At 35.2% G+C, this 17,227-nt stretch overlaps 1 protein-coding gene across 1 annotated transcript in view; it reads right to left on the bottom strand.

The window, feature by feature from the left end:
• CACNA1D (calcium channel, voltage-dependent, L type, alpha 1D subunit) overlaps nucleotides 1-17,227 on the bottom strand; it is a 199,321-nt gene that overhangs the window by 109,096 nt on the left and 72,998 nt on the right. The window contains 3 exon segments of the mRNA XM_009880937.1: nucleotides 13,556-13,752; nucleotides 14,736-14,888; nucleotides 16,303-16,445. Of these exon segments, the coding sequence (XP_009879239.1) occupies nucleotides 13,556-13,752; nucleotides 14,736-14,888; nucleotides 16,303-16,445 (493 nt within the window).

Here is a 17,227-nt window from a genome sequence, read left to right on the forward strand (position 1 = left end):
TGGTATTTGCATGTTATTTATATGATAGCTACAGAAAACTGTTTGTTTCTAATTAGAGGAGGAAGGAATACAGCTTTATTAAAAGATGTCATCACAACTGAAGCCTCACCTGTATAAGATAACCTGTGTGTTCATGGCAACTGAATTCAGGACTCTGCCTTCATGATGAAAAAGGTGTATGCTTACCCGCTCAATACACCAAGAACAAGATTTAGTACGAAAAATGACCCAAAGATGACGAGACTGACAAAATACACCCATGGCAATTCAAATCCCATAGCATCATTCATCTGCAAGAAATAAGATGATCTTATAGAGTAGATCACTATAGTAATAGCAACGAAGAGTCAGAGAAAAAGAGAATTTAATCATTCAGGTGAGATAGTATTCTATGCATTCCTTCAGTATTCAAAGGAGAACAAAACAAGAAAGAAGGCACTGGACACACTCACTTTGCATTTCTAATACATACTCTAAAACAAAATACTGAGTGAACATTGTATTCACATCAAAAATATTATCAAACAAACGGAGCACTGCAACAGTTCCGTTCTTTAATACCTAAAATGAACTAAATTTCAGATCTCACTAATTAAAATTATGCTTACAAAGTATATTGAAGTATTAGGATTTTTAGCTCATATATATCCTAGCTATATGAATGATCCTTTGAGAAAAGAAACAGTAATACGTATCTCAACAGTACAAGCAATATTATTATTTTCTGTAACATGGAATTTCACTATTTTTTTCCCGAAATACTACAGTTGGATGCAGTCAGACATTTTACATTAATTCATAAAGAAATAAATGAGAATGAACTTGTTTAACAACATGAACACAATTTTAGGAAAATAAAAAACTGAAATCCAATTTTAGAAACATAGTGGAAACAGGGAAATATCCCACAAACACTTCTGAACAAAAATTATATCAAGATTAAGGTTAAATGATGTTTTAAAAGTTGCTTTTTTTTTTTTTTAAAGTAAGGTTGAAGTAACTGGGCTTTAAGTACACTTTTTATAGAGTCACACAAGCTTTTCTATAAAGACCTTTTCCACTGTCTGTTCTTAGCGAGCTCATTATACATATCAGCAGAGGGACTTAAGAAACTTACCCATGGAAATCTAAAAAGGCCTATTCAGAAAAAAAGATATTTTAAAACACAGGGAAATTGTTTTTGTGTGTAGCATTCAGGTGCAAAAAGACATTTTGATAAGTTACAAAAATAATTCTGACTTGGAACTTCTTGGAAATGTCTCTTCTGGGAAAGGAATTATTCTGGCTTTTTTGTTTATGCTGACAAGTTTGCATTAGATTCTTCTTAAGATGCTTTTTAGCCATCAAAATTCAGCAGATAATAAAAACTGCATGAGCATTCGAGACTGGATATGGTATTGTAGAACAATCTTTGGGCAAACCTTTTTCCTCTTCTGTGAATGCTGTTGTGTTTGTCATATCTGAAATTCGTGATTAGGCTTTGAGCTCTATTGATAGTCAAGTTTGACTCCTGTCATCCTTAACATCTCTGTCGGAATAGACACACTAAACATGGGAACCATCATTTTTCAAACTGTACTACTTATTTTATTTTTCCCTCTATCTTTTAAAAATGTATCATAATCTCAGTTTCTGCAATGTGGCCCTAGGGATGGTTAGATAAAAGCACACGCATTAAGTCTTTGCAGGTTAAGGCCCACAGGCACTTTTCTTCGGTGGTGTTCTGTAATAATACCACTTTATGCTAACTAAAATAAACAAACGTCCTAAGTAACCAAAGAAGATTATTTTACACAACTTCTTCATGCATCCTTTAAAATAATCTCTCTAGGTATCATCTTTTATAATTCTTCAGTAATTGAAATTTTTCCTTTTAATTTCAATAAAAGTATATTTTGGAGAAATTAAAATGGAGAAGGGTTATAGTCATTCAGAAAGGCTGGGATCATTACCTCGAATTTTAAAAGATCCCAAGTTTCCATAGTCCAATTCTGTAACAGCATATTCATATGGAAAATAAAGTCTTTCATAATAGTGCCATTATACTGACCTACTTATACTTAGTCTCCTGTACTAATATACTTTTAGCAATACTTACCATGTCAGGTGCCTATGCTAAGGAGATCAATTGTGGTTTGATTTTGGTTTTTTGTTTGGGTTTTTTTGTTTGGTTTTTTTTTTTGTTTGTTTGTTTGTTTTTTTATCATCCATGCCCATTCCCTCTCTGGAAGTCTCCTACATTGAAGAAGTCTTAACAATGAAGACACTCAGGTATTTAGTAAAAGATCTTATTGCCCAGACTGAATTTCTGCTATGTCCCAGTGTATGCTGCCCTGTGCATCTTCTTTCAATTGCAGGCATCAGGTCTTGAGGTTTAGGAATAAAATTTACTCAACAGTTTTTTAAAATGCATATTCATAATTATTTTATTGCTTTAGAATTAAGTTTCCTTCATAGAAATGATTCATATGATACATGCAAAGTGTTCTTCTAATGATAGCTGATTAAGAGTGAACGTTTTGAATAAATCTCAAATACACATGAATGCATTTTACATCTAACTGAACTGTATCATTGGCAAATAGTTGTTTGCAAGTCACCAGATTTCAGAGTGAAGGCATAAATTCATCTGGTGTTGATGCCAACATTTTCCTGCTGTAAATCTTTTCGAAAAACCTGAAAGATTAATATTTGCAATTTTACTTTGAGAAAAAAAGAGCTCTGGGAATCACTGCAATCCAACTTGATACACTCTTTTTGCTCACAAAGAGAACATATTCAAGCAGCCAAGCATTGTGCTAACTTAGGAACCCAGGAGCAAAGCTGAAATTTCCATGCTCTGTCACAAAGGCCCTATTAGCATAGGCAACTGTGATTTGCATTTCCTTCATTCACTTTAAAATGCATAACATATGAAAAAATTCCTTCTCATTTATTCAGTTTGATTGTAAGCCCAATGTTTTAGACTAATCTACCTAGGACTAATGCCCTGTGATTTAAAAATTGGAAACTGCAGCTAACCAGTACTAGAAGAAATGTTTTGGTTTGGGCAGATGCTGAACTAGTTCAAAAGCATTCCTAATTCAGGAACCCTTAATCTAGCAGAACACCTTGGCACTAATCTAAGACTGACTTCCTAAAAGCAACAGCCTGAAACTGCATCTACTCAAGAATTTTACCATTTAATTCTAGAGACAATTAAACTCTATTCAAGTAATGCATTGTAATTTCTATTCATGAAGTGATATTTCTGATTGCATTAATACCAGAGATGAAAGTATAAAAAGTCCTTTCCTTTTGGAAAACTTAGCTACTCATTTCATGCATGTCAAGTGGCATTTTCCATAACTTTCAATTACAGAAAGATTAAAGGAGTCAATTTGCCTTCTGATGAAAAATTGAGGCAGAGCTTTGTTAATATATGAGCACAGGAAAATCGTCATCCTCAGAAATAAGGTATTTTCAGTTGAAAGGATTAATGCTGACTTCTCACCCAAAGAGCAGAATAAGGAGTTATGAAGACCCAAATTCCAGATACATTGAAGTTGCAACTAACAATAAAAGCCTCTGAATTATGCTAAAGTAACACCAGGAAATCTAGGAGATATCATAACTCAAATCCTCAGCAAATAGCCTTGCAAGACTCCCACTGCCTGTGGGTGAGGGACATACCATACCAAAGGAGGTATCATATTTAATGGCTCTCAATGGACTTGGCCCATATCTTTTTGAGTCCATTAAGCTTTTAGCATCCATAACACCTACTGCAAAGACACCCCCAAGGACCATCCTTCTTACTCTTCGCTGTGCCTTTTTCCAGATCTAGTCTTACTGTTTGGATTTCAGTTCGAATTATTTTATCCATCACATAAGCCAGAGGACAGATGAGATAATGGATGGTATGAAGGATAAAGTATTTTCATATCACTTAATTCTGTTTCACCATAATGGTAGATGTGTACTACTCAGTTAAACGTTTAAAAATGCTTATTCTCCAGAGATGTCACTTTTGGCTACACTCTGCATTTTCACTCTTTTCATAAAGATGTAAGGTTAGATTTGTGTATTTAAACAGCTATGAAAACTTTGAGGCTCTTCCTATCCCTTTCATGAGCAACGCAGTAACTAACAGTTCAAAAGTCCTTGTAAAAGGTCCCATTTGTTGATGCTACCAGATCAGGAGACAAGTTACTCTATGCAATTTAAATTGGCGGAGAATAATTAATGTTCATTGTATATTTCGGTCTTTGTATTTACATGCATATGTTTGTGAGTATATGTCTGCAAAGTCTTGAAGAATTATCTAGAGCTGATAGGACAAACTTGGTACAGTCTGAAACTGCCTCATCCAGCATTTGGAGTGAATTAACTTGTTAGCGGTGCTGTAGTTGGAGTCAACTATCATTACAATGCGATGTAGACGATCAGAGACCAAGACTCTGAAGTGAAACAGGGAGAAAGCCAAATTTACAGCAGACGTAACCATTACTATTACACAGCTGCAGATGCCACACTCCAATCTAAAATGTCAATTATAAATCATTAAAATGTCTCATTTATCTGTTGTAATTGTGAGTAAAATCCCCATACACAACTGAGTGCGGATCAAGGTCTTACTTTTCTGTACACCTGGTACTGGTTTACTGCAATTTGTTACATGCTCTTTGTATGTACCAATTAACATAAGCTCTAACTGGGGATAATGATAAAGCAATGCAGTAAAACCTCTAATTCTGCATTTGTACTTTTACAGCTATAAAGCACTGATGCATCAATCTACTTTGAATTATTTTACACAATGTTTCAAATTTGCTTAATTTCTTAAGTTTCTGAGTTTCCTTAGGTTTCAATTTTACCTTCCTGCTTTTATAACACTCCAAAAGATACATAACTGGTGGGTTTATTTATTGTTACCTATGATCTACCTAATAATCTTAAAATTATTAAGACTGACAAACTCAATCTCTTGACAGGTGTAAAAGTCCTTCAGAAAACAGTATTTTGTGAAATGGGACTAATCCTGCATTCTTTGAAGCATGCAATTTAGGCTCCCAAAACCTCAGATCACAGGCTATTTATTCTACTCATTTTAGAGCATACCAGACAGCTTTTCAAAGCCTTCTAACTTCAAAGCTCGTTTCCTGGGATATTCAAGGCTGAAGTGGAGTTAACTTAAAGATGACTTAAAACAGCCTGTGCTTGAAGCATAGCAGCCTCCAGGCTGGCTTGTAAAAGCACGTAATTTTATCTTCAGTCTTCTCTGGGTTCTGGAGTTAAAGCACAGATTTCCCTGACATTCTCCTGGTTGGCCAGACTCAACTTTGTTGTACTGAGAGCACAGAAGCAAGTCGAGACATACACTGGTGGGATATGAACTCAGAGACCACTGCTTTGTTAAGCATTTCAGCTCAGCAACAAATGGAAAATCAGAATTTCATGGCTCGGGCATTAAGGCATAAAGAGAAATATAATCCTTGGAGAAGTGAAAGATTGCTAGAGTACCTAGAGAGCTTCATAATTGCTTAATAACCTCTAAATTTGGCCCCTTTCTTCTGTATGCAAACCGTGCTATAAAGTTGCATATAGGACACATACAAGTGACCGTCTCAAGTTAAACCTCAACTTGTGAGACGCTGCTTCAGTTTTATTAATTTGCTTTGATCTATCTGAACAGACCTCAGTTGCTACCATATTTTTATACATTGTTAGCTAATGAAGTCTATAATTTAGGTAGCCAAATAATGCACTTATTCTTCAAAGCTGATTGCTTATAATTTTTTTTTTTTTCTAAGATTGATTAGAACTCAGTTTAGATGCAGGTCTTTTTTTTTTTTTCCATTCAGATTCTTTATTTTGCATCTAATGCCATTTTAGCTAATTACTGTTGGTGGCATTTCATTAATCAGCTTACCATCTTTAACTAGGAGAAAAAGAATAATCAAATAATTGTTCCACAGAAAACCTAGATGTCAAATGTGACTGCTAAGAAATTATTTTCTCTATTTCAGATAGGTATTCCAGGCTGAATCTGCAGAGCAGATAGCCATTACCATAACAAAATGAGGAGTACTGCCTCTACAAAGCAGTAATCCAGCAAAGGTTTTCTGTGGGATTGTCAGAGGACTCTACCAGGTTTAACAAACTCTATATTCCAGGTATAGCAAAATGGAACTGTTTGATTCCTTCATTGGTTGCAGTGTGTTAATTTAGGATGAACAATTTGTTAGTGCTTCTCCCTATTTATATTGCCCAAACTAATTTCACATCAGAAATTTATAAAACCTATGTACTGATCTGGTTTAATAAATCTAAGGCCTCAAAAAACTATTGAAATGAATTATCTAATGTGATAGAACAGTGGTTTTATTTTAAAATATTTAGCTATAATGTATTAAAATACATAGAGTAATAGTATCCACTTTAGTGATATACACTACATACTGTTTTTCTTTTCCTATTTGCTATGCCACCTATATATGTACCATACAACATTGTATAATAATTGGATGTACTTTGTATTTCCCATATGCTGGATACAAAAACTGCGAGCATAATAGCATGTACTATTTAGATTGTCTATGTAAAATTGTTACCTTGGTTTATGTGGAAACAATGAACAAAACCCCAATAGTCAAGGTCGATCTGAATGTATCTACAAAACTGTTATCGTGGGACAGTCTGGGAACTAGGATGGTTTTAACAGGATTCTTTGCCACTTGTGGCAAAGTTTTTGGAAGAAACTCTAGCTATTCAACTAGTGGAGGTCTTAGCGCTACCTAAAGTCTGGCTGACTTCTAATCCAGTTCCTATCCATTTTATTTAAACTTTCTGGGGAGAAATAGTATGTTCTTCTACGTAGTTGCAATGGTCTATGAGACATTAGTTCTAGGCTTTGACTGCAGTACAGGTCAGCAGTCAGCTAAGACTAAGATACCAGGTATCTTGTCAAAGTAAATCAAGTTCAGTTCATGGGATATTTCCCCATGAGGCAGTTTAAAATCCCCCTCAGGTGGGCTCTTTGTGTTAGGATGCTCATTTGAAAAAAGTTATATGATCATTCCTTTCAATGCCAATTCAAACTTTTAATATGTATATTCCTTGGCTTGGCAGCTCTGTTTGCATGTCTGAATTTGACCATTCCCTTTTCTCCCTTTCTGGGGTTTCTAATTTATTGCCAATTTAAGTCTTGTCTCTTCGAAATCTAAAATTGGTTGATTCAGAGCTTTTTATATAAAGAGAATATATCTATCTATCTAGAGGATATAAAAAAAGTAATTAGTCCACATCATTACCTAACAGGTGATGGGGTTAAGCTAGATTTTAACATGAAATTGGATTCAAGTAATTAACACGCAAATTCAAAAAACCCTGCCTGTAATTCCTGGCTCTTAAGTGTGATTTATGCAACATATTAAGACTGTCATCCAAAATTTCTATCGCTCTTTCTCCAGCTGGATATCATGTGTTAAATTTTCGGCTATGTAGTGACAGGCTGGGTGCACTGTGCATCCAGCACATCAATGCCTTTGGGGATGAGCTGCCTCGTTTCACTGAAGACTCTCCCTCAGATGACCTGTGAGTGCTGTTGAGGGATGCTAAGAGAACAGCATTAAATTATCCTTAGTATATAACAGACAAAGGCAGAAATAAATATTTTCTAAGATTTTTCTAACATATTCCCTCACAATTTTTAACATTGTTTGCTGAATAATTGCAGCTGACGTACAAAAGGAAAAAAAAGCTGTCAAGCATCCTTTGACTTCTCTCAGAGTGTAAGCTGAAATTCACCACTGACAAGTGATGACTGGATGCAATAACATGCGTTTCATTCTGCAGCTGTAATGTGACGAAGGTGAGTTAAATCACCCAAAGTCTTTGTTTCCCATTGGTTTACTAAATTATTCAGCTCCAAGTTCTAGAGTATTATTGCTTACTTGACTGTCACATTTTTTGAAAGATACTTTTTAGAGATTCCTGCTCAACACTCTGATGACAGCTTCGATAATACTTCAAACATACTTTGCAGATTTTTGTTTATGGACTAATAATACACTTGGTGGCTGAGCCAAGGTGGTTTCTTGTGAGGTATATTTGCAAAAATATTTGCTTGTGTTTAGGAAAAATCTCTGGCTGCACATCAGCTGGTTTCAAGTACACTATATCCCATTACAATACTTCTGAGTAGACTGTCCTTTAAGATTCTTGAACTAGGAGCATTCTAAAAAGCAACATGATCAGAAGATGGTCCGAGTCCCTGATCATCTGACTGATATTCTGAAAAATTGACTGATTTGTTTTATTATAATAATTATTTTCTTTTCTATGCATAGGTTTATGTGGGAGTTATAATCATTCTTTCAAATACTCATCCAGTTAGAAAAAAAACGTGCAATGATTTTGTACCTTTCAGTTTATGCACAATAAAGTCATCTTATACTACTGGCAAGCTAGTGAGGAAGCCACAGCTCTTGCACTTGGTTATAGAAATACATTCAAAAAATTATTGATACAGCCTTTTCTATATTGATACATTACTTCCAGCAACATTAATACAATGGCTGTGTAGACACCTGCATACCAGACAGATGCGAAAGTGCAGCCCAGACTAAACAGACTGTGTTACAGAAATGATTGATTCTAAGATGTTCTAAGATGCTTCAAGGAGTATATTGGGGCACATAAAGCTTAATTTCTAAAGAAAAAAAAAAAAACCAAACCGAAAACCAGATTTCTAGGTGCATGCTTCTTTTTGTTATAAAAGCAGAGGAATTATGAATGAAGTATTTCTTTGACTATAACATATGTTACTATCAAACAGTAGTAAAGGACACAGTCTTAAGAAGTTGACATATTAGTAAAGGGTACATTAAAAAAAAAAACTGACACCCCTTTCCTTAAACCTTATGCAAGTTTTAGATATATTTCAGATTGCTTAGATGTTTCAGGTAATGAATTGTGTATTTTAAACATGAATCCTTGAGAGTATGTCTTGTTAACAAATCAGTAAGTGTATTAATAGGCAAAAATCACGTAAGACATCAATGTACCATTATTCAGTGATTTCAGTTCAAGAGCTTCAGTCTCAAAAATCTCCAACATCAATGCTAGCTAGGTGTCAGAGAACTGACGAGCTATTAATATTCAAGCTAGTAATGCAATGTCTGTCCATAAAATAGACTTACTAAAATTCAGTAGCTACTAATAAAGTTGCTCAATCATTGAATCAACTGTTCTGGCAATCCATCACACAGTAGTTTGTTTCACAGATGCGCTGTGTATCTCTCAAAGTACAGTAGTGTCAGTGTAGATTATTCAAGTGTAGTAACTCAAGATAACTTCACTGTGGTGCAAACAAGAAGAATTAAATGGGATAATTTTGGTACTCATGGGAAAATTGGGGGTTTTGTTGGCAAGTACTGCTGCTCATTATGTGTGTTCCTACGTATCAAGTGAAATAGCTAAAAATAAAAAGCAATTTAGAAAATACGTGTTTGCCATTAATAGACTATAAATCTAGATGTCTGAAAGACATGGAAAAAATCTAGAGCCAGATATGCAAATGCAGACTCAGATTTTTTAATTCTTGAGTGCTTGCTAGCATAAACTGAAAATGAGGCAAAGAATGCTATGCTCTCAGTTTCAGAATGTGAGCCAGAGCATTAAAAACTTGGGCACATAGAGGCTGCCACTTTGCCAATAACAAGGACTGCACTGGGATCCAAAACTAACAGCATAAGCCTTCAGCTAGGGCTAGAGAGCAAACAGAAAGGACTGTGACGGGGAATAAGCTCAGTCCTGATATAAATGGAGAAGATGTACAGACGTGCAGCCACTTATTATACAATTTGGGAACCCATACGCTGCACTAGCTGGTGAAAACAAGGACACTACCCCCTATCCTCCATAGTTAAGTCTGGCATTTGGCACTAAGGAGTCACAGTTTTTGTGGATGGAACGTGTAATACATGCTATCCAATGAGTTACACATAAATTAGACAGAGGAAAGTAGCCAGATGAAGATACTCTAAAATAATAATAGGACATATGGGCTTCAGATGCAAACTGGTGAGCAGCAGGACATCTGTGTCACCAGGATCTGAAGGATGCCTAGCAGTAGAAGGATCAAGCCCTCAATTTATAACAGGCATGCATAAGAGAAAAATCATTATTGATACTTGAAGAATTTTTAAGCTGAGTTTACTGCTGTTAACCAGGTGATAACACGCTGGGCTAGTGAGTGTTATTGGAAGCTGTCATTTTCAGCTGTCATTCTTGCTAACAGAATGCCACATAACATGATGCAAAATATGGCACGTATTTCACCCACTCAGATTACACCTGCTAGTGAGATAAGCCTACGTAGTTAATTTTACTGTTCACACAGTGACAAAATGAAAATCAGAATTTTGCACAGTTTCTAATATTTGTGGTTTTGGTGTTATTTGTTTATGTTTCATCTAAAACTCATTCAGGTGTGTATCATCAAGAGATTTCTAAGTAAAAAGCAACCCACAAAACCCATGCACCTCTAGCTAAAATTGTTTTCTTGGATTCTTTGGACATTTTTATTACAATTTGGTATACCCCTAATGTTTTCACAATTTGCAATTAAAACAAAATCTTTTCTAATTTTTACCTAGCAATAGCTAAATCTACCTCAGCTTAATCCAGGGCTAAAATTAAAACATATAAACCGTCATTTCTCTTGTCCTCAGCACGTAATTTCAGCTTGACAATGGGCAATTTGTTAGTCTACAGATAGAAAGAATCCAGATCTATAATTTAATTATATAAACATCAGCTAAGACAGATTCCAAAGCCACTTGAATATCTGACTTTGATTATATTTCACTAGATCAATAAATATTTCCTTCTCTGTCTAATACTCAGTATCATTTGTAATAAAATGAAAACTGACAATAACATGAAACTATAACTGTAAACACCTTCTACATGAGAAATTAGTTATAGATAAAATAACTTGTGCGTAGTTTTGAATTTTAAGTTTTTAATTTTCTTATGCCTTGCATTTTGCCTGATCATGACAATATTCAGCACACTATTTTAACGGGTTTATTTCCTGTGCTGTCAATGGAGACCACAAAGATTTCTTAAGATGCATCAGATCAATTAGCTCATTAATTCTGAGAGCAAAAAATGTGTAATACTGAGCCACTCAGCTTAAATTGTTTCTGTATCTTTCGTAGCAATCATATTCTAAATACAGTAACTCCCTGAAGTTTTTACATTAATCTTCCTTGAAAAAATTGGTGACAGTTGGAGGAATTGTCAAGTACTGACATGTGGGCATACTTTTGCCTTGAAAGATGTTAAATGTATTTTTTTTTTCCCCTCAAGAATCATGGCAAGTCTTCCCTTTACTTTCAGGAGGGATAAAAGCAACTCACCATCATGAACGTAAATGGTATAAAGCATACACTAATGCTGCATTCACACAGTCTTGAGAAAATTAAGAAGAGTTAGAGAGCAAAACCCAAAGAGTTGATAAACCTACACTATGAGAAACAATACACTAGCCTATATGTAGCTATGCATTATTGTTAGACTCTTTAGTATTGAAGGTGTGCATGTTTACAGCCAAATTTGTATCTCCGATAACAGACAGTGGAAGCAGAGATTCATATTTTGTCAAATTTTTTGTCTTTCAATCCTAAATGAATGCCAGTTTACCATCTTAATTATTGTTACAGTGACTATCTTAAAAACATCTCCATAATCTATATTCTAGTATAATAGATTTTATCTGAGACTACAATCTGGTGTTACATCTTTTAGCAACAAATGACCACATAAAATTAAGTGTTCACTCACTGGGTAATATCACATCCTTAATTGCATCCAATACACCATAATAGATCTGCTATCAGTAAACAGTCCCACGTGTCCAAAGTTGAAGAAATTCAAAATGTAAGCTGCTGTGAGCAACATAACCTAAACTATAGTTCCAGAAAGATACAACTTAAGATAGCTCATCCATTTTTAACAGCTTGCTAAGAATGATCCTTACTAGTAATCAGTTTCCTTCTTTCATAAGTATTTTCCAATATTTGAACTGTTACAATTACATTTGTTATAAGGTCCTAATTGCTGCAAAGACTTACTGCTGAGTACCAAGTAGTACAGAATATTCTCATTGATTTTCAGCACCTATGGTAGGTATGTTCTGTCAGACTTCTTGAATGACCGTGGACAAATCACTCGCATCAGATATTTAGGTACTTAAAGATTCACAGAAGAATGCAATGTAATGAATTGAAATGGGGTTAGGCAGAGAAATGTCTACCTGCACATTTAGGTGACCCTAGTCCTTTAAAAAATCTGTGTGTTCTTCTACCTCCATTCTCATTTGTAAAACCAGACCTAAAGATATCTTCAGTTTCCCAGCCTGTGTCCAGCTGTTTGTTTATGTGGTGATTGTGGAGGTTTGTACTGGTTTCAGCTGAGATAGAGTTAATTTTCTTCCTAGTGGTTGCTGCGTTTTCAGATTTGCTATGAAGAGAGTGTCAATAATGCATATTGGCTTAGGTGCTGCTAAGTGGTTTTAATATTAGTCAAGGACTTTTTTCCAGCTTCCCACAGAAGCTGAGAAGGCGCATAGACAGAACAATAGAATGGCCAATGGAATATTCCGTACCATAGACATCATGCTCAGTATATATATGGAGGTTGGTTGAGGGGGGAACCCATGATCTCTGCTCAGGTTGGGCTGGACAACCAATTCACCGGCCAGTGAGAGTAACATATGTCTTGTGTATTCTTTTACCATTATTATTATTATTGTTGTTATTTTTCTTTTCCATTATTGTTCTATTAAACTGTCTTTATCTCAACCCATGAAGTTTTTCTTCCCTTTCCTCTCCTTTTCTCCCTCTTCTCCCTACCCTTCTCAGGGGTGAAAACAGGGTAAGCAAGAGGCTGCATGGTCCTAGTTACTGGCTGGGATTAAACCATGACAAGGTTCCATATCTGATGCCAGACTAACATTTAAAGGTGGGGACTTAAATAGTTAGGGGTTTTTTTATACCTTCTGCTGCTTCTACGGAGACAATGTCAGGCTCACAGCTCCTGTGATTTGTTGTTCCTGAATGGTTAACAAATGGTTTGCAGTCCCCATGGCAAGCAATGACAGTTGAGAGCTTGCTTTGTTCTAATTTATGTTAATACTGTGAAATATTTTGCAGAAATACTGCAAAAAGAGAGCTCTTAAGCTTAATCAGAAAAGACGTATTAAAAAAGTGTAGGCTTGCACAAAAAAATGCCAGTCCAAAGGACATAAATGTAATATTACATTTACCCAAACGGAATAGGCAAAAAACCTCTCAAATAAGCAATGAATAAATTTGTTTCTAAAATGTCTTTTTAGCCTGAGGAGTCCAGTAAGATGCTGTGACTGGAAAAAGTATGCAGCTGAGCTCGTCTCCCACAAAACTCACCAAGATTTCCCTCTGACGGTATTGTAAACCACAGTCTATTTCTCACTTGAACATTGAAGCTGGTTTAAAAGTAAACAAAGCTCAGCGATTTATGAACTTACCCAGTACAACACATCTGTCCATCCTTCCATGGTTATACACTGGAACACAGTCAACATCGCAAATGCAAAATTATCAAAGTTGGTTATGCCTCCATTTGGTCCAACCCATCCACCCTTACATTCAGTGCCATTCATGACACACTGACGTCCATTCCCTGAGAACGCACAAGGTGCTGGATCTTCTTCAACTAGTATATCTGAAAATTGACCAAAAATAATCAGAACTTTCAGTTCTCAAGTTTTTGCAAGTTAAATCTTTGCATGAAGAATTATCAACCCTGTTGGAAGGTAAAGCCAGATATCAGCATCAGAAATGCTGAGAAAGGCAACCTGTGGGAGCTTCAGAGCTTTTAGTGTCTCTCACATCTGGGCCTTACAGACTTGAAATAAGGCTGAATCAAAACTGAATGTAAATAAGAACATCTGAGTAACTAAGCAGTGGAGTAACTAAACAGTGGAAAGAAGCATGTAATAATACAACATATCTTTTAGATACCAACCATGGTTTGTTATGGTGGGGTTTTTTTTTTTATTGATCTTTCTTCACTTCATACTAACACATGGCCCACCAAGGAAACAGCTCTGGACTAATTCTTTGTACATATAGTCTACTGCATTACTGAGCTGATAGAAATGCACCCTTCGGCATCAGATCTCCCTTGTGATGTTTCACTCCTTCAAAATTCTCCCATAACAAACAATTTCACTTCATCATTTCACTTGGACAGAGGAATACTATTTTCGTTCCTTACTCATTTTGGAACTGCGCTTCTTACCATACTGCCACAATCTTCAAGGATAGACATTGCCAGATTGTGAACTCAGGAAAGTGTACCTTCCCTGTAACAGAACTAGGTACCTCTCCAGTAACCAGAGCTCAGAAAAAACTATCGAGTTGTCCCCTGTGGATAGTCACCCTTACTATCTTCACTACTGACATTTCAGTTACACATTTCAGAAATGAAAACCTATTCAGAGTATGTTCTAATCTCCAACTAGTTTGCATTGCTGCTGTTTTTTTAAATTTAACGCACTCTTCCTAAAATTCTGAATCACAGTGAAAACTGGGGTTACAACAGTTTTAGTGCTTTGGCCCCTGTTCTATTTCAAACTGAAATCCCACAGACTTGAAAGAAAACAGAATTAGTCCTTTATCTTCGTCAACAGTTTCGTGACTTACCTGAATCAATAAGAAAACAAGATTTGTGCATTTTTCCAATAAAAAGTTCCAATCCTATAATAGCATAGATTATGATTACAAACAATACCAAAAGGGCAATATGGAGGAGGGGAACCATGGCTTTTATAATGGAGTTCAGGACAACTTGTAAACCTAAAAGAAAAAAAAGAGGACACAAGATATGAACCAGATTTCTATGTCTTGCCTTACCAAATTTTCTATAATTACACATTATTAGAAATTAATGATACAGGCATGCAGAGTGAATCAGTTTTTAAAAAAATTCTACTGCTCAGATCCACAAAATGTTCCTGTGACATAAAATATTTCATAAGTATTTGACTTTGTCTAATTATTTCCTCTGTTAATAAAGGTTATGCAATAGAAGTTAATGCTTGAAATGTGTCACAAGAATTTATGGGTATTTAGAATAAATGAGAATGTAGTCAGCGTGTGGCTGTAGGTCATTTTATGTGACTTTTTAAAAGTTCTGTGCTACAACCACAACTTTGTGGCAAGTCCTGAGACTACGTATGCTCAGCCAACTGCAGAACGGTATTTTTGGTCTGGAGGGAGAAATAAAGCATAGTTACCTGGGAAAACACATTTTTACCCTGAACAAACTTACTTTTTCATAATTTATGCCTCATCATTTTCAGAACTACTACAGTTTTCTTTTCTTTCCTCCTTAATTAAATATTTAGCCAAATTTTCGTCTTACCAAAAGAAGTAAATCCCAGACTAATGAAGCTGCCACAGTACCAAGGAGGAAAAAAAAAAAAGGCTCATTTTTATTTTAATAGAATTCCCTTCTGATATTTCATAAGACTGCTTCTTTCTTCACTGAAGTTCTCTTGCTGAATATATACCATCACGATCATTTCCATGTAACAGACTGATATAATAAACAAAGTATATAGGATTCTTTTTTTGAATGTCTTGGGAAGAGCTGAATTATAAGCCATAAACCTCTTCAGTCCAAACAGCTTCCATAATTAATAATGTATCAAAAGAAAACAGGAAAGATTATCAGAAAATTCAACTGGTTTCTTTAAATAATATTGTTCTACTTTTTAACTTTCCTAATTTATCTGTTAGGTCTACTGGGATAAACAGAAGGCATTCATGTGCATTGGAGGGGGCAGGAAATATGAAATGTGTAATGTGCTTTGGCATACATTTACCAACATATAAACTATTTTAGGACCACCTACACTTTCAGATCTGCAAGGTTTTGGAATAAAAAAAAAAATCTGATTTTTTTTTTCTGATGTATTTGCATTTTAACATGTAATTTACTTTTATATAAAGCTTCAAAAAAAGAAGTGTATTCCCCTGTCTGCTTATTGAACTGTGTAAGAAGATCATACACTGAATGAATTCACAATCCTTCGTTCAACTTGAAATAGGTTATCATTCATCTCGAAACCCACTTTATATACAGAATCAGATAACAAGAAATCAACTTTATATTATCGCATTTCTGTTAGTGTCTGGAACAAGAAAGTTAAATAATCAGACCAGTCACAGTATTCATTCCAATGGAATTAAACAGAAAAGAGCTTACTGGGCACTCCTGATACAAGCCGGAGAGGTCGCAATACACGAAAGGCTCTTAGGGCTTTGACATCAAAGCCACCAGGTTTGCCACCTGAGTGGCTGCCACCTTCTGTTTCTTTGGTTAATTGTTCCAATATTACACTAAATAATCTAGAAAATGAGATGAAGGGTAAGGTCAGCATCATCCATTTATCATGCAATCAAAGGTATTAGGAAATTACTTGAACTGCAGACAATTCTGAAAAGCTGTTCAGCTGTCAAATTGAGAGGTATATTTACACATTAAATCATGACAGGAAGAGTTATGAAGTGCCATAATTTTTAATCCCTCCAGAGAGTGATGATCACACAGTATTCAATAAATTAACATTCTGCTTGTATACACAATCTGCTATTTTTAAATAAATGAAGCTACTTTGCCACTTCTTTGTTTAAATGTTTGAGCTGTAAGGTTTGGAGAATTAGTCTTCTCTTTAGAACATGAAATAGATAATCACAAGAAACCATGTATTTTAATTTTGGTGGAATATATGAACTCCAAGTGACACTGCAGCTCAATATTCCAAATACAGTCAGCAAAACCAGAATGTGTGAGAAGTAGAGTCCAACATTTAACAACACCAAAAAGATTTGTTTCTTACACATAATATCGTTGAAGATTAAAATATTCCCAGATGACTCATTTATTATATTGTATTTCTTCACTGCAGAAATGAACTAGTCATTCATTAGAACGCTTTGGAAAACGAGTTTTATTTTTCTTTCCCAGATCTAGCAGCAATTCAAAGTGATGCCAATGGTTGAAGTGTAAAATAATCTTAGGTTTATTTTAGTTTGGACCTGCATTTCAGATGCATGGTTTTCTAGACTGGCTAGACCATGCAAACCATATTAGCCTTTGCACAGAATCTGTAGTTCAGTAGTTGTAGAAC

This window comes from Charadrius vociferus, unplaced genomic scaffold, assembly GCF_000708025.1.
Source record: "Charadrius vociferus isolate BGI_N301 unplaced genomic scaffold, ASM70802v2 scaffold63, whole genome shotgun sequence".
Taxonomy (NCBI): domain Eukaryota; kingdom Metazoa; phylum Chordata; class Aves; order Charadriiformes; family Charadriidae; genus Charadrius; species Charadrius vociferus.